The following is a 25,750-nucleotide window of genomic DNA, read 5'->3' on the forward strand; positions in this document are numbered from 1 at the left end:
TACAATAAACAGCGAGACACCAGCTCAGTCAGTCCAAATGGACTGTCATCCTACTACAGTCTTTGCCCACACGTCACATTTAGCAGTCGTTTTAGTTTTTTAATTTCCTGTGTGTTATGTGTGGACAAACGTGCTGGAGAGTCTATTCTCTCTCCATCGTGCATCCTGTTTCCTTTTTGAGACAGGGTCTCACTAAGCAGCCTCAGTGGAACTCACTATGCAAAACTACCTACTTCTGTCTCCCAAGACCTGGGATTAAAGGTGTGCACCACCAAAGACCTTTTCCTTTCCTTTTAAAAGAAAAACTATGTATTTGTTTTTTATATATGAGCAGCCTATAAACTTTATGCCAGATCCTATTACAGATGGTTGTGAGCCACCATGTGGTTGTTGGAAATTGAACTCAAGGCCTCTGGAAGAGCAGATGGTGCTCTTAGCTGCTGAGCCATTTCTCCAGTCCCCAAAGATCTATTTAGTTTTATTTTATGTGTGGATGTTTTATCTTCGTGTAGGTCTGTGCACCATTTGTGTGCAGTGCCCATGGAGAAACATTGCAGTGTAAGAGGGGAAGGGGGAAGCAGGCTCTGGGGAAAGGGCGAAGACGCCAGTGAATCGATGGCAAGGTCAAGGCAGAGTGGTCAGTGTCCAAGTCCCCATATAAACACAGCTCTGGAGGTGCCTCAACCCTAGCCAACAAAACCTGTGTCATGGGGCACTGGCTACAGAGAGAGGTGCAGGAGAGCAGAACCCCAAATCCCTGGATGTAAGGGAGCTCAGACCACTTGTCTATATGGACAGAAAGTCTCAATATCATGGAGGATGTTGACGAGTTCCCTCTGGTGGCCATCTTGACTGGTTATCAAGGGCGTATTGAGGCCAGGTCACAGAGCAAAAGGAAATAAGGTGTTCTGGACGTATAGTGTTTGACAGTCCAATTTAAATAAATTTTGCAGTAGACACCCCAGGGGTGACTGAGGATCAGGTCTAGAACAGAAATTGCCCATTCCCAAGCCTGTGCTGGAGATTGAAGACTAGAGCAATGCATCCATCCTAGATGGTCTTTGCTCCGAAGAGGATTGGTGTTCCCTGGAGCGGTCAGTCCTGTCAAAAAGAGAGGGAGAAAAATGAAGAGTGGCTTCCCACGTGGTCAGGGACCTGGGTCTGTCCGGCAGGGAAGGTTTAACTCCTTCCGGGCTTCTGGCATCAAGATGATAGGTTTCTCCGCCGCCAACGTAGTAAGCCAGATCAAGCTGAATTAAAAAGTAAAGGACCAGGATTACTTGGGCAAAGTACTCCAGGGTGACCTTCCAGTCCCCAGAGATGAGGTGGGGGGTGGGGGAAAGAAAAAAATCACAGGCCTGTCTAAAGGAGGGGGCTTAAACACTTTGTAGACGTAGTGGGGGGGGGGGTTGGTGGCGCCCAACTATGGTAGCTTTTAGGCGGGTCAGCTTCAGGTGGGCAGGCGCCACCGCCACCACCATGAAACTGGACTTTTTTTGGCAGGTTTTTCTTAGAGGGCAGCGTTTGGAGAAGGAATGCCGGATCAATCAGGAGTGAGGGAGAGATTCCAGCCGAACAGAGAAAAGCTAGCGGATAGGAAGAGAACGCCGAGACTGTCAGGGGAATAAGGCTTAGACTTGACCTCGGGTACCAGAGACGATGGGAGGAGAGAAGAGTTAAACGCAGGTGACCTGGATTAGGTCATCAGCATGGTTCCGGAACCTCGGAGCATAGGGTTCGAATATCCCCGTGGATCTCCTCCAGCAAGGGGAACCACAATAACTCCAGACATCTCAACAACAAGCAGCCGCCACGCTTTGTCCCATTTCCGGAGCCGGACCGGAAGTCCTCCTCCTGCCCAATAGTGAGACGGCGGGGAGCGCATTCTCGCGAGAGCTCGGTAACCTGGTACTCAGGGAGTTAGCCATGGAGGGTGAGCGGGCGCCGCTGCTTGGTTCGCGGCGGAGTGCGGCGGCGGCCGGGGCGTTTGCGGGGCGGCGCGCGGCGTGCGGGGCGGTGCTGTTGGCCGAGCTGCTGGAGCGCGCCGCCTTTTACGGCATCACGGCCAACTTGGTGCTGTTCCTGAATGGCGCGCCGTTCAACTGGGAGGGCGCGCAGGCCAGCCAGGCGCTCCTGCTCTTCATGGGCCTCACCTACCTGGGCTCGCCGTTCGGGGGCTGGCTCGCCGACGCGAAGCTCGGCCGGGCGCGCGCCATCCTGCTCAGCCTGGCACTCTACTTGCTCGGCATGCTTGCCTTCCCTCTGCTGGCCGCGCCCCGCCCGCGCGCCGCGCTCTGCGGGGACCCGAGCCCGGAGCTTGTCCGCAATTGCTCGGCTCCCTTCCCCAACGGCACGGCGGTGTGTCCCGATGTCGCCGCGCGCCGCTGCGCTCCGGCCACCTTCGCGGGGCTGGTGCTCGTGGGACTCGGTGTGGCCACGGTCAAGGCCAACATAACGCCCTTCGGCGCGGACCAGGTGAGCCGGACCCGCCCCCGTCCTCCCTGTTTTGCTTTTGCACCTACCGTGCACCACGCCTACCTGAACCGATGCCTGACTTTGCACTAGGTGTGCTACGCTGAAGATGCGGGGACCGACCCGGTACTCTGTACCTGCACATGCCCCAGGGTTCTCCACTGATGGAAGAAGCCACCCCTATACTTTAACCTGCACACTTGACTGAGCGACTGATGGGAGAGCAAGGAGCTGCCCACCAAGCTCCCCAACCCGGTCACTTGCACCTCACATCTTGAGAAAGATTAAGGCTATGGAAGGGGATACTTCCTGGCCAGGGAATCTCTCTTGTAGTGTAGATAAGATCACCTGCCGCCTCTGATCTCTTCCTTCTAGTTAGGGAGGGGAGGAAGAAGACCTGTCAGGGGTGGGGGCACTTCCTTGTAGAGTGCTCCTATGCCTACTGAGTGGGTAGGAGGGAGAGCAAGGCTACTTCTAATCCAGGTGAGAAAGGAGCCCACAAGTACACATTCCACACCTCGCACAAGTTTCATGACTGGTAAAAAGAGAGCCTCACACCCTGTATCCACATCTGCCCTTGCATCTGGTACAGCACTGAAGGAGGGGTGGGAACCACATCCACCCTCTCTCTGCTCTGGGGGAACTTGCTTGTAGTGTGGGTGGAAGCCCTTGAGTAGACAGAAAGCAGATGTGATCTGGGTGGTAGGAAGGGCTTTACCCAATGAGGTGATTATTCATGATGTGATGGCCGGGGTGGGTTTCAAGAGAAGGTTCTTTCTAATGGCGGAGTCATTTGGGTTAAAATCTGAAAGAAAAGTTGAAGTTGTAGAGATGTGGATTGTATGCATGTACTAAGACCCGCCACTGCCCTAGTTTTCTGTTTACAAACTTACGGGCAAGCACTTAGTTTTCATCTTCATTGTTTTTTTTTTTAATATTTATTTATTTATGTATACAGTATTCTGTCTGCGTGTATGTCTGCAAGCCTGAAGAGAGCACCAGATCTTATTACAGAAGGTTGTAAGCCACCATGTGGTTGCTGGGAATTGAACTCAGGACCTTTGGAAGAGCAGGCAATGCTCTTAACCACTAAGCCATCTCTCCAGCCCCCATCATCTTCATTGTTTTAAATAAGTTTTGGGGTGAGCTGGGTAGGAAAGTCCAAAACCATGCTGCTGCTCTGAACACCAAGACCAAGAGATGAAGGAGGAGCCAAAGCTTTGGAGAGCAGAAGTGATCTGCTAGTGTCTGGGTGCCTCAGCTGCTCAGCTTCCCCTTTTAGGGCTCTCACAGGCTAAGAATGGATCTAGTGGTCAAATGCAAATCGAGTATTTTGTAAGCAGTGGAAATTATGTGGGGTTGGAGTGACAGGCTCTGTGGATAAAGCTCTTTAAGGTCCTGCTCTTTCCTGCTTACTCATCTCCCCTGTTTCCCCTAGACTTGTAGAATTGAGTAGTCATAGAGGCCAGATGTCTGCTAAAGCCTGATACACGTTGTCTCATTGCAAAGAGATTACAAGTGGCTGCCGTAGAAAGTGGGTTGTGAGCCGGGCGATGGTGGCACACGCCTTTAATCCTAGCACTCGGGAGGCAGAAGCAGGTGGATCTCTGTAAGTTCGAGACCAGCCTGGTCTACAAAGCTAGTTCCAGGACAGGCTCCAAAGCCACAAAGAAACCCTGTCTCGAAAAACCATAAAAAAAAAAAAGTGGGTTGTGTGGCAGGTGGGTGAGCACGCACACAGCTCAGACTGCAGCAGGTGCATGTGGCCTAGAGTGGAGACAGTTGCAGTGGCCTAGAGTGGAGACAGTGGCCTGGAAGAAAGGGGTGGACTCAGAAGTGGGAGGAGTGCAGTAGGGACTGCTAGAGGGTTCTTTGTGACTGCAGGGAAGGAGCCCTGGGTCTTGGCACTAAACTGATCTTTGAGTGCCTGAAATTTAAGTGACCAAGGTAAAATCATTTGCTCAGAGAGTAGCACCATGAATATAGGACTGGGCCGTGTTCAGAAGCCTCATTTACGTGGTCCACAAGGCTAACCAATTCAGTGAGGGCACATCTCAACTGTGACAGAAGTAGTAACTGCAGTACTTCAGATTTTGAGGCGGAAGGATTGCCACAAGCTTAAGGCCAGCTCAGTCTATATCGCTCTAGGCTGTTACGGGCTACAGAGCAAGACAGTGGTTTGTAAAAGTAAAATATAAGCAAAAGAAGTAGTTGTCACTTTAGAATTTTCACCCAGGGGCAGTTCCAATGAGCTTAGCTTCTAGTGCTATATGAAGACACAGGATCAAAGCACTTTAGCTCTGTCCAAATGTCTTAAGCCTAGGTGTGGTAGTTTGCACGAAATGATCCTCATAAGTCTCATATATATTTGGATTCTTGGTCCCTAGTTGGTGACTGGGGAGGATTAAGTGTGACCTTGCTGGAGGAAGTATGTTACTGGGATTGGGCCTTATTTGAGATCAATACCTGCTGTTGTAGCCTACATATTTGCTGCTATAATGGACTCTTAGCCCTCTGGAAAATAAATCTTTCCTTCTCTAAGTTGCCTTGGTCATGGTGTTTATCACATCGACAGGAAAGTAAGCAGCAAACTGGGCCATACCACACAAAGTGTACCTCTACTGTGCATCCCCACGTTGGCATAGTTTGAGTCTCATGGTGTACGCAGAGCTCCTTAGACTTTGCACTCACAGCCCCTTTCACCCAAGAACTTATGTGACTCAGAGTCTAAAATAGACATTCAAATCAAACATTAACTGGTATCACCCAAATCATAAATTTGTTTTAAAGCAGTTCTTTGCTATATGAAAAACTTACTATTTATTAAAGACGAAGTCCAATTTGTATAGAAATGAGAAGGGTATTTACATAGCTTGATACATTCCAAAGCCATAGCTTTTGAAAGTGATAGCTGATAGGGACATATTCAAAGTCTTGGCTGTTTGGAATTAAGCCACTGTGCTTCTGTGAGAGCAGAAAAACGTTCTCTGTGCAGTGGAAACAGTGCAGCTCATAGTATGAAGTAGTGTCAAGTCTAGCCAGGGAGTGTCAGGCACATTTGTTGTGGTCATGAGGCATGTCAGTGTGTGCAGTGTAAAGTGCATTTGGTCCTTGTGCAGAATCAAGACCACAGACATCACAGGATGCAGCGTGGGCAAGCCCCGCCAGGAACATCTCTGGTCCATTGCACATTGATTCTGAGTTTGTTTTTGGTCCTTGTGCATTCAGCAACCTGTTACTGTTGCCAAGTTTTACACACACAGTTTGAGAAGCTTTGGTTGTAGTATGCATGGGGTGACTGTCTGTCTGTCCAGGCCCAGCTGTTCCACAGTCTGTGTTCTCCAGTAGATACTAGACCATTGATTAGCTCTCCCTAGCAGGCCTGTTGAATGTCTCCAGTGAGGGTCACTGTGAGTGGGTCCTAGCCTGCACATGTCATTGTAGCTAAGAATAGGTGTTCTTCCACAGAGTAATTGGAATTGTCTCCAGAATCTCCACACTTAACACCATCTGGAGGAGAGACCCTCTGGATTTGGGACCCTAGAGAAACTTCACAGCCACTTGTATGTGTTCAGTGATTGGCTCTCTGGTGTTTTGGTTTTGTTTTCTGTTTGTGGGTTTTTGTTTTATTTTGTTATATTTTTGAGACAGGGTTTCAGTGTAGCTCAGGCTGGCCTCTAATTCACTAGTAGAAGATGACTTTGAACTACTAATATTCCTGCCTTTGCCCAAGTCACATCTCCCCCTCCATTCTTGGCCATTTTATTTTTTTGACCTGGGGTTTTTCTGTGTAGTCCATGCTGTCTTCAGACTGACTAAGTAGCCCAGATGGGCTGTCCAACCAGTATTAGCCTCTGAATGGTGGTGTGAGGAGTGTGTGCCACCATGCCAGGCTTCCACTGATTTTTGTTTTGTTTTGTTTTTTGATCTCTCTTCTTGCTCTGTAACCAGGCTGGCCTGGAATTCCATGTATAGCACAGACTGGTATCAAAATAATGTTGATCCTCCAGCTCCTATCTCCTGAGTGCTGGGATTTCAGGTGTATGTACCCCAACCATTTGTCTTTTTTAAAGCCCCTGTTTTGGGTGCTTAGGATGGTCTTAGGTTTGGTTGTGCCTTTGTTACATAGAAGAGTGGTTTGGTTTTAGGAGATTCAGTCAAAGAGGTGTGTGTGTGTGTGTGTGTGTGTGTGTGTGTGTGTGTGTATGTATGTATGTGTATGGGGGGGTCAGTGAGCTCTTTTGTTAACGTGTTTGTTCTTGAGACAAGGTCTTTCTTTGTATCCCTGGCTGGCCTGGAACTCACAGAGATTGACCTGCCTTTGTCTTTATTCGTGTGTGTGTGTGTGTGTGTGTGTGTGTTTTCATGGTAATGCTGTGCATTTCAGGTCAGAGCAACCTGCAGGAGTGGATTCTCTCCTGCCATTCAGATTCTGGAGATGGGGTTCAGGTTTTCAAGCTTGCTGAAAATGCCTTTACTTGCTGAGCCATCTCATTGTGCTGGCCCAGTATTTTTTGTTTTTAACAGAAGTTAGAGATGTAAGAGAAGGATACATCCTCTTTTTTTTTTTCTTCCAACTTTTCTATAACTTTGAGATGTTTCAGTGAAAAGTAAGGTGTGGCCCCTCTACTGATGAACAGCTGACTTACCGCAGTCTGTCTTCTGTGAACATGCTGCCCACCCACAGCAAGAGGTTAGGGTTCCCAGGGGTGTAATGAACACCTCAGTAAGTAAAGGATGCTGAACATTCAGTGAGTGAGCAGACACACGGGCTTCTGGCCAGGGCAGTGGTGGTTTGACAGCTCTGAGCCTGCGAGAGACCATGAAGCACACGTAGGTTCATCTTGTGGTGTGTAAGTTGCATCTTTAGCAGGTAACTGGAATCCTTAAGGAGGTACTTGCTCTCCGCTGCCTCATGACTGTCCTTTGAGGGAGATTTCAAGACCTCCCTTGTTTCTAATGCGTCAGCTACTTTGTGGGAGAAGCCTGATGGCTGGAAGGGTGCTGTGCCAATGTTTTCTGCCTAGGGTAGTTCTTGCTGGCCTTTCCTGTGTAGAGGAGTGGGCTACTGTCTTTAAGGTGCTTCTGCTTCTCTGACTGGTGCTGCCAGAGTGCCCTCTCATGTGGGAGATGGGCCAGTCTGTGGCTGTGAGCACAAGTACCAGGTCACTTCAAAGTGAGTGCAAATCTATAAGTCACTCTCATTTGAAAGCAAAATTCTGCCCCTTGCCTTTCCTAGTACTTACCAGTCGCCAGAGGTCAGTCATTCTTGGTTGGTGATACTTGAAATAGTGAGCTGAGTGCTAGGTGCTAGTCTATGACTCCAGTACTTGGAAGGCAGGGCAGGAGGCCTAGGACTTCAAAGCCAGCCTCAGCTACATAAGGAGTTGGAACCCACCCTGGGTTACTTAGACCCTACGAGGTAAAAGCTACCATGCAGGTAGAGTAGACAGTACTGCCTTTGTGGTTTGCTTTAGTTTTGAGTCAGGCTCCTCTACTGACTGTAGGAATTCTTTGCTTCAGCAGAGATTCTGAGTGCTGAGATTGTGCTGAAGCTTGGCATCAGGACACCCAGGGTGGTGTTTGTTCCAGTGGGGAGAGGTTAGGCTCCTGCAAATCTGATACCGTCAAACTTATTCTCCTTTCTGGCCTGCTGACCTTTCCTCTATTTGACTGCAGTGTTTTCATGGGGTGTGGAGGGGTTATGGGGAGCTTGTTCAGCCTTGGCAGGATATGTGGTGATGTCATGATGTCATGCGACTGGTATATTGGGAAGCTGTGGCCTTTGGCCAAAGGCAAGGAGAGGCATGTGACAGACAGCTCAGTCAGCAGCAGTTCCATTTGTATGCTGACGGATGGTGTGTGGCTACTGAGGCCCTGAAAGTAGGCCTCCTTTTATGAAGCAACTGTGCCTGGAAACTTGAACAGTAAAGTCAGTTGACCACCGAGTTTACAAAGGGCATAAGGACTTTTGCTTATTATGTTAGGGTTAAGTTAGGGTTCTGCTAGGCCAGTTGAACAAGTATTTCCTACTGTCTTAGAGGAAGGACCATTTCTATGAATGTGGAAAGATGTATGTGATCCTGTGATGTGTAATGGGAAGGGCTTGGCACATTTCAGTTAGTATCTAATGTCTTGTGCTGGGTGTTGTGCTGCATGTCTGTACTTCCAGCAGTTCTAGAGGTTGAAGCAGGGAGATCATCTAAGCCCAGGAGTTTGAGGCTGGCCTGGACAACTGATCCCATTTCCAAAGAGGTGCTTTTGCTTTTCTTTTTCTTTAAACTGACCCCTTCCCTTTCATGTTTATGTGTATGTGGTATTTAACACACACAAAGTACAGTGTATATATAAAGAATATAGAACCAGGCAGTGGTTGCGCACCTTTAATCCCAGCACTGGGGCAGGGTTGGGGGGGAGCACAGAGGTAGGTGGATCTCTGAGTCTGAGGACTGACTGGATCTGTAAATAGCATTTTGATTGTGTCCTACTGTTTTCTGAGAGCAGAGACTTGAGACACCTTGTATCTGCCTCTCGTAATGGAGATGATTAGGTACTTGGTGTGGTGGCACGGCTTGTATGTAACTGCTGTGGGTGGCTGGGTGGTCATTTAAGTATTAAAAACACTAAAGCTTGTCGTGTTAACAGAACAAATGAAAAATGTAGAGGATCACATGTTCTTACATATTTCTTTTCTCTGTTACTTTAGGTCAAAGATCGTGGTCCAGAAGCCACTCGGAGATTTTTCAATTGGTTTTACTGGAGCATTAATTTGGGAGCGATCCTGTCATTAGGAGGCATTGCCTATATTCAGCAGAATGTAAGCTTTCTCACAGGCTACCTAATTCCCACTGTCTGCGTGGCTATCGCTTTCCTGGTCTTCCTCTGTGGCCAGAGTGTCTTCATCACCAAGCCTCCTGATGGCAGCGCCTTCACTGACATGTTCAGGATTCTCACCTACAGCTGCTGCTCCCAGAGAGGTGGGCAGCGGAGAAGTGGGTGAGTTGCACAACTTTTCGCTCCCTGCAGATAAAATACCAGCTGAAGTCTGGGATGTACGGCTCGTGTGTCTGATCCCCAAGCCGGCTTTCATTCAGAAAGTGTGTGGTGTAAACCTTGCCATTCAGCTAGCAGAACCCTGAGTTCAGTACTCTATGCCCAACTTCCTCACTGCCAACATGGGTAAGGATGCCTTGATGCTGTTGGGTTGCAGATTTTGAAGGAAGGGATCTGCAGAGAGTACCATGGAGACACATCACGTGCTTTAGACACAGAAGTGTGTTAATGAGAACTTAGGCTGTGTGTGTTGTCAGTACTTATCTCTAAGGGAAGCTGCTGTCTCTCTCTTGGTCAGCATAGCGTCCCTCATTCAGGGCTATGGTAGCTACTCTCTGATGGAGGGGAACACAAACATGCTTGAGATACACTAGGGGAACCATTTACCCTTACTTAAATGGGACTTGCACAGCCTCAGTGCTGATTGTCCCCAAGCCTGGGACTTTTAGAAACGGCCATATTCTGAAGTCTACCCACTTCTGCTGCTGATGGTGACCCGTGGTCCTGGTCTGTGCAGATTAGTGAAGTTGAGAAATTAGCCTAAGGAGGACTTAGATGTTTCTGTGTTTTCTGCAGACCGCTCTGTAGAGTAAACTGGTCCCTTGACGGTGGTTGTGATATTAGACAGCCTGCAGTACTGGAGTCACCAGAGCAGTCAAGGCAGAGAGAGAACCAAGGTTCAGGTAAGCTCCTGGACCTTGGTGGTCAGCTCCCTCCTAGTGATTTACTGAGCCTAAGGCTTTCCAGGAGTTACTGAGCAGAGATGGATTTGTTGTCCTTAGGGCTTCCTGTGGGGTGGCCCTGGTTGTGAAAATGTTCTACAGGCTAAGGTGCATAGTCTCGCCCGTGCTTGTCTGTGTCTGTTATTGGTGTACTGGAAGCCTCTATGTGGCAGAACGGAAGCTACACAGTGACTTCTGTGGTTCTGCTGATGGCGCATGAGTCCCCTATGTGAAATCTGACTGTCCAACCACCTTTGTGAATCTGCTAGAAAGCTGTTTACTCTGTTGGCTTTCAGACCCTGCCCAGAAGGGGACTAGCACTGTGGAGCTTGCAAAGCTGCATGTCACCCAGCTCCAGCTGATCCTGGTGTTTGCTAGGACCTGATTTTAGCCAGACAGAGCAGTGTTGCAGACTTTAGCTGTTTCTAATCTAGACTGCTAGCTATGGGCAGGACAGCCCTTTGCAAATAGCCCTGATGAGAACCTTTCAGCCAGGGTCCAGCATTATTCCAGGACCTGTGGGATATCTCAGTGCACACATGACAAAGGAAGGGGGAGACTGAGCAGTCTGCCTTTTTCTCAGCTTCAACTTTGGAAATCTTTGGGACAAAACTAAACAGACAGGTTTGGAAAGTCAACTAAATTGTATGAGTTTGCTGTGGAACCTGGTAGTTAAGAGACATTACAGTGCCTGGCTTTGTTTGCCCAGGGGATTGGACAACTCTTAGGATTGTTGTAAGGCCTCAACAGTGAGGCAAGGAAGGCTCTTAGCAGCCTAGTACCTGATGGAACCTTTCGCTGTGCTACTGGGGGTGTCTGGAGTGGGATTGAAGAGCCCGGAAGTGCCACACACCTGTTCTCCATGGGTCTGACTCTTGGCCCTGTCCCTGTGTTTGGTCTAGGTGATGTGTTTGGAGGGCAGTGGTGCTGATTTTAGATGAGACCTGACAGTCTGGGTTCACATCATCATCACCATACTATAATAGAGCTGGTGCGGGGCTTGTTTGGAGTGCCTTTGTGTGGAGTTTTTGACAGGTGCAAGGGGGCGCACTGTTCACCTAGCCTTTCAGAGCCTGGCTACACAGGTACAGGGAAACTGAGTCACAGTCTCTGTGGGAGGAGTGGGCTCTTGTCTGTGACTGTGGGGGCTCCTTATGTCACAGCATAGAACACTAACCATGCAAGTGCATTAGGAGCTTTTTTTCTGAGACAGGATCTCACGTAGCCCAGGCTGGCTCTATACTTGGTTCATATCTAAAGAAGTGATTATTCTGCCTCAGCCTCCCTAGTGGTTGGGGTTACATGTGTGCCACCTCACTTGGTGATTGGGAGGCTTTAGACCATAGGTTCTCAACTTTCTTAACAGTGCGACCCTTTAATACAGTTCCTCATGTTGTAGTGACCCCTAGTCATAAAATTATGTTTGTTGCTATTTCATCCAAAAACTAATTTTGCATAAATCATAAATTATTTTACATAAACCATAATGTAAATATCTATTATGCAGGATATCTGATATGTGACCTCAGTGAAAAGATCCTTCAGCACCCAAAGGGGTTGTAACCCACAGGTTGAGAACCACTGCTTTAGCCACACCCTGGTTCATCAACTTTAAAGTATTGTAATGATACACAACAACTGAAAGGCTCTGAGTGACCTGTGAGAGCCCTGGTGCCAAGGGGATTTGGTTCTTGTCATCAATGTGTTCCAGAGATACATCATTAGTGGGGTGTGCTCATCATAATACATGAAGCAGGTATTGCCTGCTTCATGTATATGGGAACTAGAGATAAATAGGAATTTGAAGGAGTTAGAGATGTCATTAAATGAAGACAAAGTGTAGGAACCTGTGACTCAGTGTCCCTCACACCTAGTCCGTGTGGTACTGGGTATTTACTTCATCAGAATTTGGCTAACATACTAAGATATGGCCTCTAGTTTATCAATCTTCCCCAGCTTGAAATTCACAGATTAAGTGCATAAGCTTTGTAGGATAAAAATGAGGGGCTGGAGAGACAGCTCAGCAGTTAAGAGTACTTGCTGATTTTGTCAAGGACCTGGGTTTGATTCCCACTACTCATAGTCTTCCACAACTCTGGTTCCTGAGGATCCATTGTCCCCTTCTGGACTCTGAGGGCAGCAGGCATTCATACAGTACACATATATGCAGGCAAGCTGGGTGTGTTGGCACATGCTTTTAATGATAGCAGAGACTGGCAGATCTCTGAGCTTGAGGCCAGCTAGGTCTATGTAGCAAGTTCCAGGACAGCCAGGGCTCCATAGGGAGACAGACAAAACATACAGGCAAACCACACATATAAAATAAGAAAAAATATTTAAATGTGACCATTTAGTGAAATAGGGCATAGGATTGTAAACTCCAGTGCAAAAAGGTGGAATTGAGAGGCTCTTGGTGGGGTTGAGTGTCTCATGTTGTTTTTGGTCAACAGTGCACAGTTCTGTACAGTCCATATTGGTATTGTGTAGCCGGGAAAGACCTTGTTGCTATCTGGAGGGCCCCACTTATTTTTAAAAACTGCAGACAGAGAGGCAGGGGCGTGACCCACAGCTGTTGGTGTCCAGGCATATCCCTGTAAGCCAGGAAGGTCCCACTCCTGTCCTGACCCCAACTTGAGGCATTAGAATCTTGCTGCAGCTCTGGTCTCCTCTGTGGTCTCTGTCCTAACTTCCTCCTCGAAATGGGCCAGTAAGAGCCTTGGAGGACTTCCCAAGCCTGTGATAAAGGAGAGTGAGCGAGTGCTCTGTTGGTTCCCCACAGGCATGCTATAATATCTCTCACGGTTCTTCAGACTGTCCCTTACTCTGAGAGAGATGTTGCTTTCCCTGCCATCAAGGCACCTTCTAGTCCCTCAAGTGTTTGCTTGTGTGATAAGCCAGTGTAGTCACAGGAAACATGGGTTGCTGTCAGCTGGATAGAAGTCCAGGCCACATTGCTGCCCCGTGGAGCTGCATGAGTTGATACATCGTCCCTGTGGGTTCATTAGACAGAGTTGCCCTGTCCAAAGGCCCTGTGGTCAGCCACAGGAGCTGTGTGGGCAGTCCACAGTTAGTCACAGAAAGACTTAAAGCAGGGCAGTGCAGAGAGCCGCTTTCATACCCCAGAAGTGATTTGTTACCAGAGCGATGTCCCTGGGGGTGGAAGTAAACTAATTCCTTCATTTTGTCTCCCAAAGTGAAGGCCTTGGAGTCTTTCAGCAATCCTCTAAACACAGTCTGTTTGATTCATGTAAGATGTCGCGTGGAGGGCCGTTCACAGAGGACAAAGTGGAAGACGTGAAAGCCCTGGTCAAGATCGTGCCTGTGTTCTTGGCTCTGATTCCTTACTGGACTGTGTACTTTCAAGTGAGTGCTGCAGGTGTCTGGCAGGTGCTGCAGTGCAGGACTCAGGGCTAGCCACCAGTTGCCACAGTTTGCAGCCATGGACTCAGATTGGCTGCTTCGTATTGGAAAACCTTTCCCAGGTGGCAGCTGAGAGTGGGGTACATCTGGTTGTCTGGACCCTCTAGCTTCTCATTTGGTTTCCTGACAGCTCTTCTCAAAGAGACTCTAAGGTGATCCAGTAGTTACCATGTCTCAGTTTGAGAGGTGGGAGGAGTCATCTGGAAGAGGGAGGGCGTGTACACAGGCTTGGAGAGGCTCTGCCGGCTTACTTGTACCATCTGCTTTCTTTATCCAGATGCAGACTACATATGTTTTACAGAGTCTTCATTTGAAGATTCCAGAAATCTCAAGTATCACCACTACCCATCACACGGTAAGAGATCTGGAGCTGCCACAGGTAGCTGGGACACTGCCACTAGAACTAGTTCCTGACTGGTTACAGCCTGCTGAGATTGGGTTGACCAGTGCCATTAAACTTAGTACTGGCAGATTCCAGCCCTTCCCCCAGCTCAAGACACAGTCATTATCTCTAGTTGAAGCATCCTGGGTGGTTTGGGGAGCTGCTATAATGCAGCTAATGCCGTACTCTGTGCAGCTGCCTGCAGCCTGGCTCACCATGTTCGATGCGGTGCTCATCCTCCTGCTCATCCCTCTGAAGGACAAGCTAGTGGACCCAGTGCTCAGAAGACATGGCCTGCTCCCATCCTCCTTGAAGAGGATTGCTGTGGGGATGTTCTTCGTCATGTGCTCTGCCTTTGCTGCGGGTGAGCCCCCCCCACCTCTTTTCTTCTCTTTCCACTCCCAGCATGGCTTCTGCTAGTGTATTGTGCTGAAGACACTGAGCAGCCGGTGACTCTTCATCTTCAGATGTTCATTTCACACGTGTCGTTTGAGGACAAACCTTCATCTTGTAGGGCTGGGTAGACTTGCCCTGTGCTGCTGCCCCAGGCTGCGGGCTGACAGTGGGAATGAGAGGACATTCTGTGGAAGCTTCTGAATCTCACAGTTGTTGGAGCCTGCAGGTGTCCCAGCATCAAAAAAAAAAAAAAAAAAAAAAAAAAAAAAAAAACTGAAAAAAGGGTCTGTGGGATTGTTAAGGCTCCTAGGAAACTCCCAACAAAAGTCTTAGCAGCTGAGGTCCCACATCACACTTCAAGGGACAGTGCCCTAAGACACTCCTGTTTCCATCATTGTTTCTGTTTGTGAATGAGACTGGGATAATCTCCTTTTCAATGTGAGTGTCCTGCCTTCATTAATATTTGAAACTGATGCACCATAAAACAATATAATGGCAGGGAAAAAAGCGTTTTCCACACAGTTGTGGTCTGAGGAACGTGGTACTGAGCTCTATGAAGGGAGTTTAAGAAAATGCCTCTGCCGTCACAGCAGAACATGCTGCTGATATGGTGCTCACAGGCTTACAGAAATCAGTCCCACCAGCTGATGGTGGGGCACATCCAATCCCAGCACTCAGGAGGCAGAGGCAGGTGGATCTCTGTGAGTTTGAGGCTAGCCTGGTCTACAGAGGGAATTGTAGGACAGCCAGGGCAATACGAAGAAACCGTGTCTTGGAAAAGAAAAAAAAAAAAATCACTCAGCTTAAGAAGTTCATCTTTCAGGTGCTGGGTTATTAAGATAACTAGTGCATTTTCTGTTGATCAAACACATAATTAAAGTGAGGTTTATCTGAGTGACACATTGCTTTATAAGTTAGCAAAGAAATAAGCAGAGCACATGAATTGGGGACGCAGGGTAGTCTTTGGGAATCCTGGGCTGGAAGGAATCTCTGTCTGTCTGCCTCTAGTGCATAAGCTTGTCTTTGTTCTCAACTTCTCTTCGTGGGTGGGGGCCCTGCATCCTGCAGTTGTGCCAGCTGGGTGCCAGAAGGGCTTTTGTTTCCTTCCTTCTTTTCAGGGGCATTTTCTCATAGAGCTCTGTGATAGGTTTCTATACAGCCTCTTTTCTTTCAGTTTCATGCATGGCTGAGGCTCCTTAAATGGTTGTCCTCAGAGCCACGTGGGCTGTCCTCTGGTCTGTGGGTAGATCAGTTCTGGAAACAGGTTTCTCTTTCAGACTCTGTCCTCTAAGGTCTTTTAAAGTGCCAGGAAAGTACGTGTTTCATAGGGTCCAGCATTAGCTGAATCTAGGCAGCTCCTACCTGCCTGTAGAGACCACGTAGTATGCAGCTGTCTTCTCAAGAAACTGCCCTTGCAAGACATAGGGAGGAGCTATCCTGTCAGGAATTGAGGGGCACAGTCTAGCACCTCATTGGAGACAGCCATTACTGCTGCACACAGGCAGTTTTCGGGTGGAGGACTGAGGAGTGTCCACAGACTTTGAGTAGAAACCTAACACTTCACCTTGTACCTGCCGTACACAGGACTTAACTCCGCTTACATTGTGTCTGTCAGTGGCAACTGGCTCTAAAGGCCCTCAGGTGCAAATTGGGTAGGCCATGGGCTTTCCAAGATGGCTTAAGGGAAAAGAAAGTTTTTCCCTGTATTAGGCTTTATTTTTCCCCTTAAAAAAAATTGTGTTTTTTAAAGCTGGGCATTAGTGGTGCACACCTTTAATTCCAGCTTTCAGGAGTCAGAGGCAGGCGGATCTCTGTGAGTCCAAGGCCAGCCTGGTGTACAGAGTGAGTTCCAGGACTTCTAAGAAAGAAAAAAGAAAAAGAAAAGAAAAACTCTTTTCTTTCTAAAAAAGAAAAGAGTTTGGTTATTAGCTGGGTGGTGGTGGCACATGCCTTTAATCTCAGCACTCAGGACTACACGGAGAAACCCTGTCTTAAAAAAAGAAAGAAACAAACCAAAAAAAAAAAAAAAACCAAACCCCAAAACAGTTTGATTATTTTATGTGTGTGGATGTTTTTGTCTAAATGTATGTGTGTGCACTGCCCCATGAAGGTCAGAAAAGGGTGTTGGGTCCCCTGGAACTAGAGTTACCTGTGGGTGCTGGGCATGGTATCCAGGTCCTGCAAGATCAACACCCGTGCTACCTCTTCAGCCCCTGATTATGTGTTTGAGACAGGTTATGTAGTCCAGATTTGCCTGAGACTGATCATCCTCCTGCTTTATCCTTTGAATGCTGGCCTTACAGGTATAGCTATCACACCCAGCTATGTGTTTTGTTTCTTCCTCTTTTTACCTGAAGGCTTAAAATACAGTGTATCACTATTTTATATCTCCTTACTGATGCTTAAGTCCCCACTTCAGCTCCTTACTATCTCTATTCCTGTGAGCACAGTTTTTCTAGGGATTGGAACAGATCTAAGTCATTTTTCTGTTTTATTTATAGTGTCTTGCATTTACTTATATTCTCTTCATTTTTATCTTGTATGTGTTTTGTTAAGTATGTTCCTAACTACCTTGCATATTTTGGTGGCTTTTATGTAGGATTTTCTTAAAATTCTGTAGACTTTGGTGGATTGTTTAAAAAAAAATAATTCCTCCTTGTCTTCTGATAAGTTCCCCTGCCTCCCTCTCCCCCCATGTTTATGCTGCTTTTGCTGAGCAGTTTGGGTGAAATTACTGTATATTTCTTCTGGATTAGTATGTTCCTTGCTCTGGCCAGAGTGGCCCAAAGAACCACTGTCAGGTTAGCTGCTATTTGTGTACAGCTAGTGGCAGTGGTAATGCCACAAACTAAGCTTCATTGTACATGTGTTAGCAGCGGGTAATCGTACATGTTCATTGTACATGTGTTAGCAGCGGGTAATCGTACATGTTCATTGTACATGTGTTAGCAGCGGGTAATCGTACATGTTCATTGTACATGTGTTAGCAGCGGGTAATTGTGACCTCAGGTTTTCTTTCTTTGGTGGCCAAGAGAAATGCTAACACCCTACCCCCACTTTGACATATTAACTTCTAGGTATTTCACAATTCTAGATGTTTACTAAAGTTTTTTGATCGTTTGGTTTTGGTTTCTGGTTCCTTGAGACAGGATTTCTCTGAGTAACCCTGACTATCCTGGAACTTGCTCTGTAGACCAGGTTGGCCTCAAACTCAAGGGATTTGCCTGCCTCCCGAGTGCTCCACTGCTGGCCTTAAGATTTGTTTTGAAAGATTTCATTTACGTGTGTGTGTACATGAGTGCAGCTCCCCATGGAAGCCAGAAATATTAGGTCCCTGGAGCTGGATTTACAGAATTGTGAGCTGCCTGCTGTGGGTTCTGGCAACTGAAATTGGGTCCTCTGCAGGGTTAATAAATGATTTTAATCACTGAGCTACCTGACCAGCCTCTTATTTTTAATTGTATGTGTGTGTGCAGGTACGTGTGTGCAGTGCTTGCAGAGGCCAGAGGAGGGCATTGGATCCTCTGGAGCTATAGTAACCAGTGATTCTAAGCTATTGACCATGGGTCCTGGAGACAGAACTCTGGTCTCTGCAGGATCAGCAAGTGCTCTTAACTGCCAAGCCATCTTCCCAACCCCTCTTTCTTGTTTAATGGTGAAAAAAAAATAATGCTGAGAATTTTCCTGTTACAGCTATACTTTGTTAACTATGTTTACTGTAGTTTTGTTTTTATTACTTTAAAATTTTTATTTTGTGTTCCTATGGGGGTAGAGGTATGCAGGCCACAGCACATGTATGGAGATCAAAGACCAACTTGCCTAAATGAGTTCTCCTCTTCCATCATGTAGGCTGTAGGGATCGAACTGAGGTCATCAGGCTTGGTGACCTCGCCTTCACACACTGACTTGTCTCACTGTCCCAGAACTTTGCTTTGATTTCCATTTGATCTGAAAGTCACTTGGGGCTTTTCACTTTGGTGCTAAGGTTTGTGTTTGTGCTTTTGGTAGTGATAGTTCATATTGTAGAACTGAGGGAGATCATCAGTCCTCTGTTGGGGGTTTAGGGGGAGGTATTACCATGGCACAGTCATGAAGTAGCACCAACTTGTTACTCAGGTTCCCAGTGATTGTTTCCAAGGTGTTCCCTTCACTATTCCTGCTTTGTTGTTTCTTCTGGAACCTCAGGCCTTTAATGTGGGGTACTTCGTTTTGGTTCTGCTCACAGTCTGTTTTATTTTCTTGAACCTAGGCAAGTTTTTGAGCTTCATCTAGACAATTAGGTGCATTTATTTGAAGAAATGCACATTGATTAATTCAGGATTTTCTTTTTGTTTCTGTGCCTGTGGTGTTGTCTTTGGAGACTTGGGTTGCTTACAGGAGCATGGCTATCTTCACAGTGGCTATGCCATGAATGATATATCTACCTCCCCCAGTGACCATTAGCTGCATGCAGATCCTCATGCATCCTCCCAGTTTTAAAAAGATGACCAGAAAGAGGTTTAACTTGAGGGTTAAATTAAACATAGTGAACTTCCCTGTGAGGAAGAGATGGATAACAACTGTAATCTGCCTACAAAGCTGTCATGGTCACCTTCCTTTCTCATACCTCTCAGGCTTGTTGATAAATGCCTGTAATACACTGAAGACTTAGCTCAGTGACAACCTTAGTGCCCCACTAACGTGCTTCTCAATTCCAGGAATCCTGGAGAGTAAAAGGCTGGACCTGGTGAAGGAGAAGACCATCAACCAGACCATTGGTGGTGTGGTATACCATGCTGCTGACCTGCCTATTTGGTGGCAGATCCCACAGTATGTGCTCATTGGCATCAGTGAGATATTTGCAAGTATAGCAGGTGAGACTGAATGCTGGTAACATTTGGGACTGTCTGTATTGTACCCTGCAGTTTCCTGAGCAGGGCCATGGTGCTTGGAGGGGGTGGGGTGGGGTTGTGGCTTACAGCATGAATTAGTAAATAATAATCCTCATGCTGAGGCTGCCCTTTCCTGTATAAAACCAGTGTTCCCTAAGATATTTTCATGAGTCCATGACCTGCCCTGTGTGTGCCTTAGAAAGGAAGGGGAAGTGGCTGTGGGAGGCTTCCTCTGGACCTCTGTGTCCCCAATCTCTAGGCAGAACACAGCTGTGCTTCTGGCACAGACTCACATGAAGGAGCAAACCTGACTTAGAGCTTGTCCTCGTGGGCCTCTGTCACTAGTAAGACTCTGCAAGGACAAGGCGTTAGTGCAGATCGGCTAACGCAGTGTGAAGAGAGGAACTGGTGATGCTCGGTTTCCTAGAGGGAGGGAAAGAGGAGCATGCTGGTGCCTCACCTCTCAAACCCTGGCAGAATTCTAACTAGTGACAGTGGCCTTTGCTTTGTCTTTGCTCCACCCGGTCATTGGGAATCTCAGTCTGTAGGTGCTTGAACCTGTTCTGCTGTGTTGATATGAAGTAGAGTCTGTATGGAGAGAGCCCCCACCCCCCAACACATTCAAGTCTTGACTTATACCATGATAATAAAAACTCAGAGACACGTATTGAGGTTCAACTTGAAGTTCAGAAAAGCAAAACATCCAGCCATTGTCTCTTATCTCTACCTTAGTCCAAAATGGCAATTCTGCTCCAGGAATCTCAGAATGAGACTGTGAGCTGTCTCTTCCTGCTTTATATTCTTCTCTGAATTAAAGGCATACACACTACTGCCTGGTTTCTGTGGCAAACTAGTGTGGCTACTGGGATTAAAGGTGTGTGCCACCACTGCCTGGTCTGTAGGGCTGACCAGTGGGGCAATTTTACTCTGATCTTCAGGCAAGGTTTATTTATTAAAATACAAATGAACATATCATTGACTTTTTATTCAAAGATTCATTTTATATGTGTGGTACATTGCCTGCATGTATGTATGTATGTATATCATATGCATGTAGTTCCCATGGAGGACAGAAAAAGGCATCAGATCCCCTGGAACCGGAGTCACAAATGGTTGTGAGCCTCCATGTGGATACTAGAAATAGAACCCCTGTCCTTTGTATGAGCAGCCCGAGCTCCTAGTGAACGAGCCATCTCTCCAGCCCCTGAACTCTTGACTCTTTGAGAAAGGCTCTAACACTGCAGTCCCACTGACTTGAAACTTGCAACAATCCTCCTGCTGTAGCCTGTTGAATACTAAGATTTCAGGTATGAGACAACATGTGTCTGTCTTGTAGTAAAACTTCTTAAGTGAGAATGGTGTTCTTCTTTGATGTGTTTTAAGGTCTACAAGAGCTAGTTCCAGGACAGGCTCCAAAACCACAGAGAAACCCTGTCTCGAAAAACCAAAAAAAAAAAAAAAAAAAAAAAAAAGAGTCGTCATGAGGATGAGTGGCCAGCACCTAGTCCTGACTTCTCCAACCAGGAGACAGTCTTCCCGAGAGTGCTCAAACCTCAGTGGAGCCTGCGCGTGCTGCTGGGAAGCTGACTGAGGGTGACCTCATGGTGACCATGGTGATCTTCTCAGTATAGCCTCCTTTTCCTTTTCTCTAGGTTTGGAGTTTGCCTATTCTGCTGCTCCCAAGTCCATGCAGAGCGCCATCATGGGACTCTTTTTCTTCTTTTCTGGCATCGGGTCATTTGTGGGCTCAGGACTGTTAGCCCTGGTGTCTCTCAAGGCCATTGGGTGGATGAGCAGCCACACAGACTTTGGTAAGATTCTAATGTCTGGGATGGAAAGCAGGGTGCTTGCTGCTGCCGCAGGATGTGTGAAGTATCCAGTCTGTCCCAAGAGGCCATTGGCCCAAACCCTCTGTTCTTGAAGTTTGTGGTGAGTAGCACTGCCTTGTCAGCTGTTGCGTCGAGCTCAGCACAGTCTGCAGTGTCAGGTGAGGAAGACCTGCATGGCAGCTCCTGTGTCAACCTGATCTGAAGTTTTGGATTCTGGATGTTAGGACAGACAGTGGCTTTGTCAGTGAATACTGTTCTCAGTTAGTCTGCTGGATGTTTCTCTGGGCAGCTCTGCAGTGCTGTGGGTGAACAGGAGCTGCAGCATTGTTTGCCTTTTAAACAAGTACATGTTCCCAGAGGGCCATAATGTCAGCATTTCCCTGCTTGATATTACTTACCCACTTTTATTGCATTCCTGGGAAAGTCAGGAATTTGTTTTTTTGGAAGTTGTGTGATTTCCAGAGCCTTGGGTTGGATTCCTTGGAAGGCCATGGGGTTCAGAAGGCTGAAACCCCCTCCCTTAGATGCCTGTAACTGACTCTAGCCATGTGAGGTCAGTTGTAAAATCTGTCAGCTGGTCTGGGACTTGCCCTTGCTCTCATCCCTCTGGAAGGGTGGCAGCCCTGGAATGCCTCATTGGTTCTGGGTGCCATGGAGTCAGCCTGCATGGTGTAGACTTTCCCAAATGTTCATCAAAGAGACCAGGATTCTAGTTACTATTTGGTTTAAAAACACTTACTATTCTATGTGCACATACCACAGGCAGGGAGGGAGGATAACTTTCAGGAGCTATTTGTCTCCTTCCCCTGTGGGATCTGGGGACCAGTCCCAGGCCATCAGGCTTGCATGGCAAGTGTCTTTATTTGCTGAGCCATCCTGCCAGTCCACAATCCTTTGTTTCAGACAGGGTCTCACTCTGTAGCCCAGGGTGACCTCAAAGTGCAGGAGTACCATTCCTACTTAGACAGTAGTGAGATAATGTCCAAAGGGGCTGGGGTGAAGGAAACAATGCATCTCACAGGGGACCTCCCTTCCCCCCCAGCCCACCAGGGGACACCACATCACTCATCTGCAATAATGCTGGCTCTGCCTCCCGAGTTCTGGATTGTAAGTGGGAACTGCCTTGCTTGTCTTAGTCTCATTCTTTGTGTGCAGAGTTGACTGACTGTGGTTATCCCCACTTGCAGTCCACTCCTTCCTAGATTATTTACTAATTTAGTGTCTTAACATCCCCCGCTGTTTGTTTCTGATAGACTGTACCTAAGCCTTGGAGAGTTCGATTGCTATGTTCAAGGTAGTGCTAGGCAGTCCCCAGCAGCCTCACTTTCCACTAGGAAATGGGATCAGTGCTGTGCAGAGGCCCTGGTGTCACCTGGAGAGAGATCAGATGGAGTGGGTCCTTCCAGAAGAAGGTCTCCTACAGAAGGGGGTGGTAGCTCCAGGCCAGCACCCCCTTCTCACACCAGGTGCACAGCCATTGGGCCTTTCCCTCACTGTCCCCTGTCCTATGTAAGCATTCTTGCAGAAGAGGGGGTGATGAGAGCTTATGTAGTGTCCCTAGCAGGCTAAGGAGTCCTTGTGAGGGTTCAAGACTCCCTAGGCTTCAGTTGCACTGTTTTTTTTTCTCTAACTCCTTACACCGTCTCACCACTGTCTAAGGTCAGCTCAGAACCCTGTCGTGTCTCTGCTAACCACTCTGACCCTGCACAGGACACATTTGTTCCCAAAGAGTCAGCCTCGAGTACCTCCTGTTCTAAGAGGTACCCTGTTGATCCCGAGTGCCACTCACTTAAAGACTTGTGTTGCAGTGAACTTGTTCATTCTGCCCTGACGGGCATTGGTGTCTCCAGTGTTGGCTTCATGAAGGAGCTTTGGTGGGCATTGCTGTTCAGGCCTTCCGTTTCATTCTCAGAAGTCACCCAGTCAGTGGAGTCTGATGAAATACAATTTTTTTTTTTAACCCCTCATTATGATCTTCCTTCTGTGACTGCCCAGGACAACTGCTTCTTGGGTGATAGGTACATGTTTGAATTCTCTGCACATTCCCAAATGAGACTGGGCTCTTTATGTTTTCTGCTCTGGGGGCTGACAGTGTGGACATAACGACACTGTCCACCTGGCCTGCCAGCTTCAACACTGCACATAAAATTAGATCATTGGTATCTTGTCACAGTTGGATCAAGTATCCATCCCCTATAGTCACAGAGGAGACAGGATAGGTGTCAGTGACCATGAGGGAACAGGCAGAGCTGGGTTCCTTTTACTGACTGAATCAGTCTTTGGACTGTGAGGTTCAGGGTAACAGGGCTCTTCTACTCCGGGCAGACTTAGGACCTTTGTCCTTCCCTCTGGGTCAGGATCTTGCATGTATTTATGTTTCTTATAGGAACATGTGTGTTGTACTTGCTCATGTTCCTTGCTAGATATTTGATGCCAATAAGCATCTGCTCAGGTAGTAAAAGGGCATGTAGAATAACCCAGCATAAAAAGATGTCAGGGAGAGGAAGTCTCACCTTCTGAATAAACACTGAAACATGCTTTTGAAGTGTCAGAAAGCTCAGCAACTTCCCGCCACAGCATTAACTGTGAGCCAGTTCCGTCTGTGGGACAAGTCGTCTAGAGTATGACTGTGCTCCTTGGCTGGCCCCGGTGACATGAATGATACCTGTGGCTCATGGGGACAGGAGCCAGGCCGTCATCCTGCCACTCTGTTGTTATTTTGTCCTGGGTCAGTGCTAAGTAGTGGTGGTGCTGGATTTTTAAGTAGTCCTTGAGGAACAGTGGTTTACAGAAGCGACTGCCAGGTGGGCAGCATTGCAGCTGTCGCTGCTTCACCCAGTCAGTGGAGACCATAGGCTCGCACCTCCCAGCCTGGCTCCTGATCTCCATAGTCTGTGGCCCTGACCTGCCCCGTCCTCTTTGTTTAGCATTTGGGTGATGTAAAAGCTGTGACAATGCTTTAATGAGACCAGGATGTGTCTGTTACAGCAGTCAGGGCTACCTGGGCAGTGTGTGAAACTTGGAAGAGATTAAGACTGGAAAAAGCATCTGTCTTGCTCTAGTGGGAGGTTATGTCCTCATTGCTGCCTGTCATGTGGGAAGGCCGTACCCTGTGACCATTCTATGCTCAACATCCTGCAGTGTTTGCTGAGGTAGGGACTTAGCCCATCCTCCCAAGCGTTGCTGTCCTGAATGTAGAGAGTGACCTTAAGTGGAGTGACGAGAAAGCACCTCAGAAAGGTAGAAGTGAATGCCATGGCAGACACAGTCAGGAGCAGAATGCCACTCCCTCCCAGGATTGTTACAGGTGCAAGTTACCATCATGAACCTTCTCTGAGAAGTTACCAGTCTTCTCAGCCCAGTGTCAGAGCTGGGTCCACGACAGCTACCTTCCTCCCTCCTTTCATCCGAATGGAAGAGCCCCTGGAAGGGAGGTGGCTAGTGCAGAGTACTCTCTCAGGTGGCCGAGAGCCAGTGAGAAGGTACCCTGTCCATAGAGTGCACTCACCAGGAGGTGTCTGCTCACTTCTAGGGAACATCAACAGCTGCCACCTGCATTACTACTTCTTCCTGCTGGCCGCCATCCAGGGAGCTACACTGCTGCTCTTCCTCATCGTGTCTGTGAAGTACGACCGCCAGCGAGCCAGGGCAGATGGGGGGCCCGCCAGCACAAGGACCTGATGCAGCCAGCCAGCCAGCATGCTCACAGGTTCTGCAGACTGTAAGGCCTCAGTGCCTGCTAACCGCCAGGGCACTGCCAGCAGGCCCATTGAGGGAGTGTTGGTGACACAACTTCTGAACCTGCATGTTGTCTGGACTGGCTTCCCCCTCCCTCCGCCCAGATGAGTGTGGGGAGTGCCTTACTGTGATCAGTCTCCTGTGCACTGGGCCTGCCAGGGGAGAAGCGTGGGGCTGAGAATGTGGGCTCACTGAAGGGCTCTGCTAGTTCTAAGCCAGCCATGCTTTCTCTATTTGAGTCCTCTGTTCTGCTGCTGGCATCCTTATTCCTTACAAACACTGTTACTCTTCCTCATAGTGTCTCCTCTAAGATCAGCAAGCTCTTCAGGGGATTCTCTTTAGAGGTGAAACTGTGGTCGATGGCGTGAGGGTCCCTAGGAGCACTGCTCCATTCATAGTTTCTTTCTTGTCACAGGTCTTGCTGATGCCAAGGCCTTTGGGTCAGTAGTGTAGACTCATCTGCAAGTAGGTTTTGTTGGCAAGGTAGGGGAGCTTTTTTCATTAGACTAGGCTGGCTTCAGACATGGGGCCACCTCTTGTCTGCCACCTGAGTGCTGAGATCCCACACCGTGGTCAGTGGGACTAAGTTCTTGAATTACCAATGTGCTTTTTTAAGCACATGCATCAGTAATCCTGAGGACACCATGTCCTTGCTGAAGCCAGACAGCAGCTGGCAGAAGACTGAAATCACACCAGGCAGATCCTCTCCTAGAACCTGACTGTGGGTGAGGCTGGAGGCAGAGGTGAGTGGGAAAGCCCTGGAGCTGTTTGGCTGGTTGCCACCTTTGTATTGTTACTGATGTACCTGGAGTTTGTTCTTTGTGTTGCTGTGTTTTGTATAATTTTATAAAAGCTTCTCATACATGA

At 47.9% G+C, this 25,750-nt stretch overlaps 1 protein-coding gene across 1 annotated transcript; it reads left to right on the forward strand.

Moving 5' to 3' along the window:
• The first annotated feature begins 1,917 nt into the window (after positions 1-1,917).
• On the forward strand, positions 1,918-25,750 carry Slc15a4 (solute carrier family 15 member 4). Its single transcript, XM_041649082.1, has 8 exons — positions 1,918-2,475; positions 9,179-9,468; positions 13,442-13,610; positions 13,945-14,022; positions 14,245-14,413; positions 19,143-19,298; positions 20,969-21,127; positions 24,678-25,750. Exons 1-8 carry the CDS (start codon positions 1,927-1,929, stop codon positions 24,824-24,826), a joined length of 1,719 nt encoding a protein of 572 aa, XP_041505016.1. The 5' UTR covers positions 1,918-1,926; the 3' UTR covers positions 24,827-25,750.

Source organism: Microtus oregoni, unplaced genomic scaffold (assembly GCF_018167655.1).
Source record: "Microtus oregoni isolate MIOR12 unplaced genomic scaffold, Mior012 000003F_ref0000135, whole genome shotgun sequence".
NCBI lineage: Eukaryota > Metazoa > Chordata > Mammalia > Rodentia > Cricetidae > Microtus > Microtus oregoni.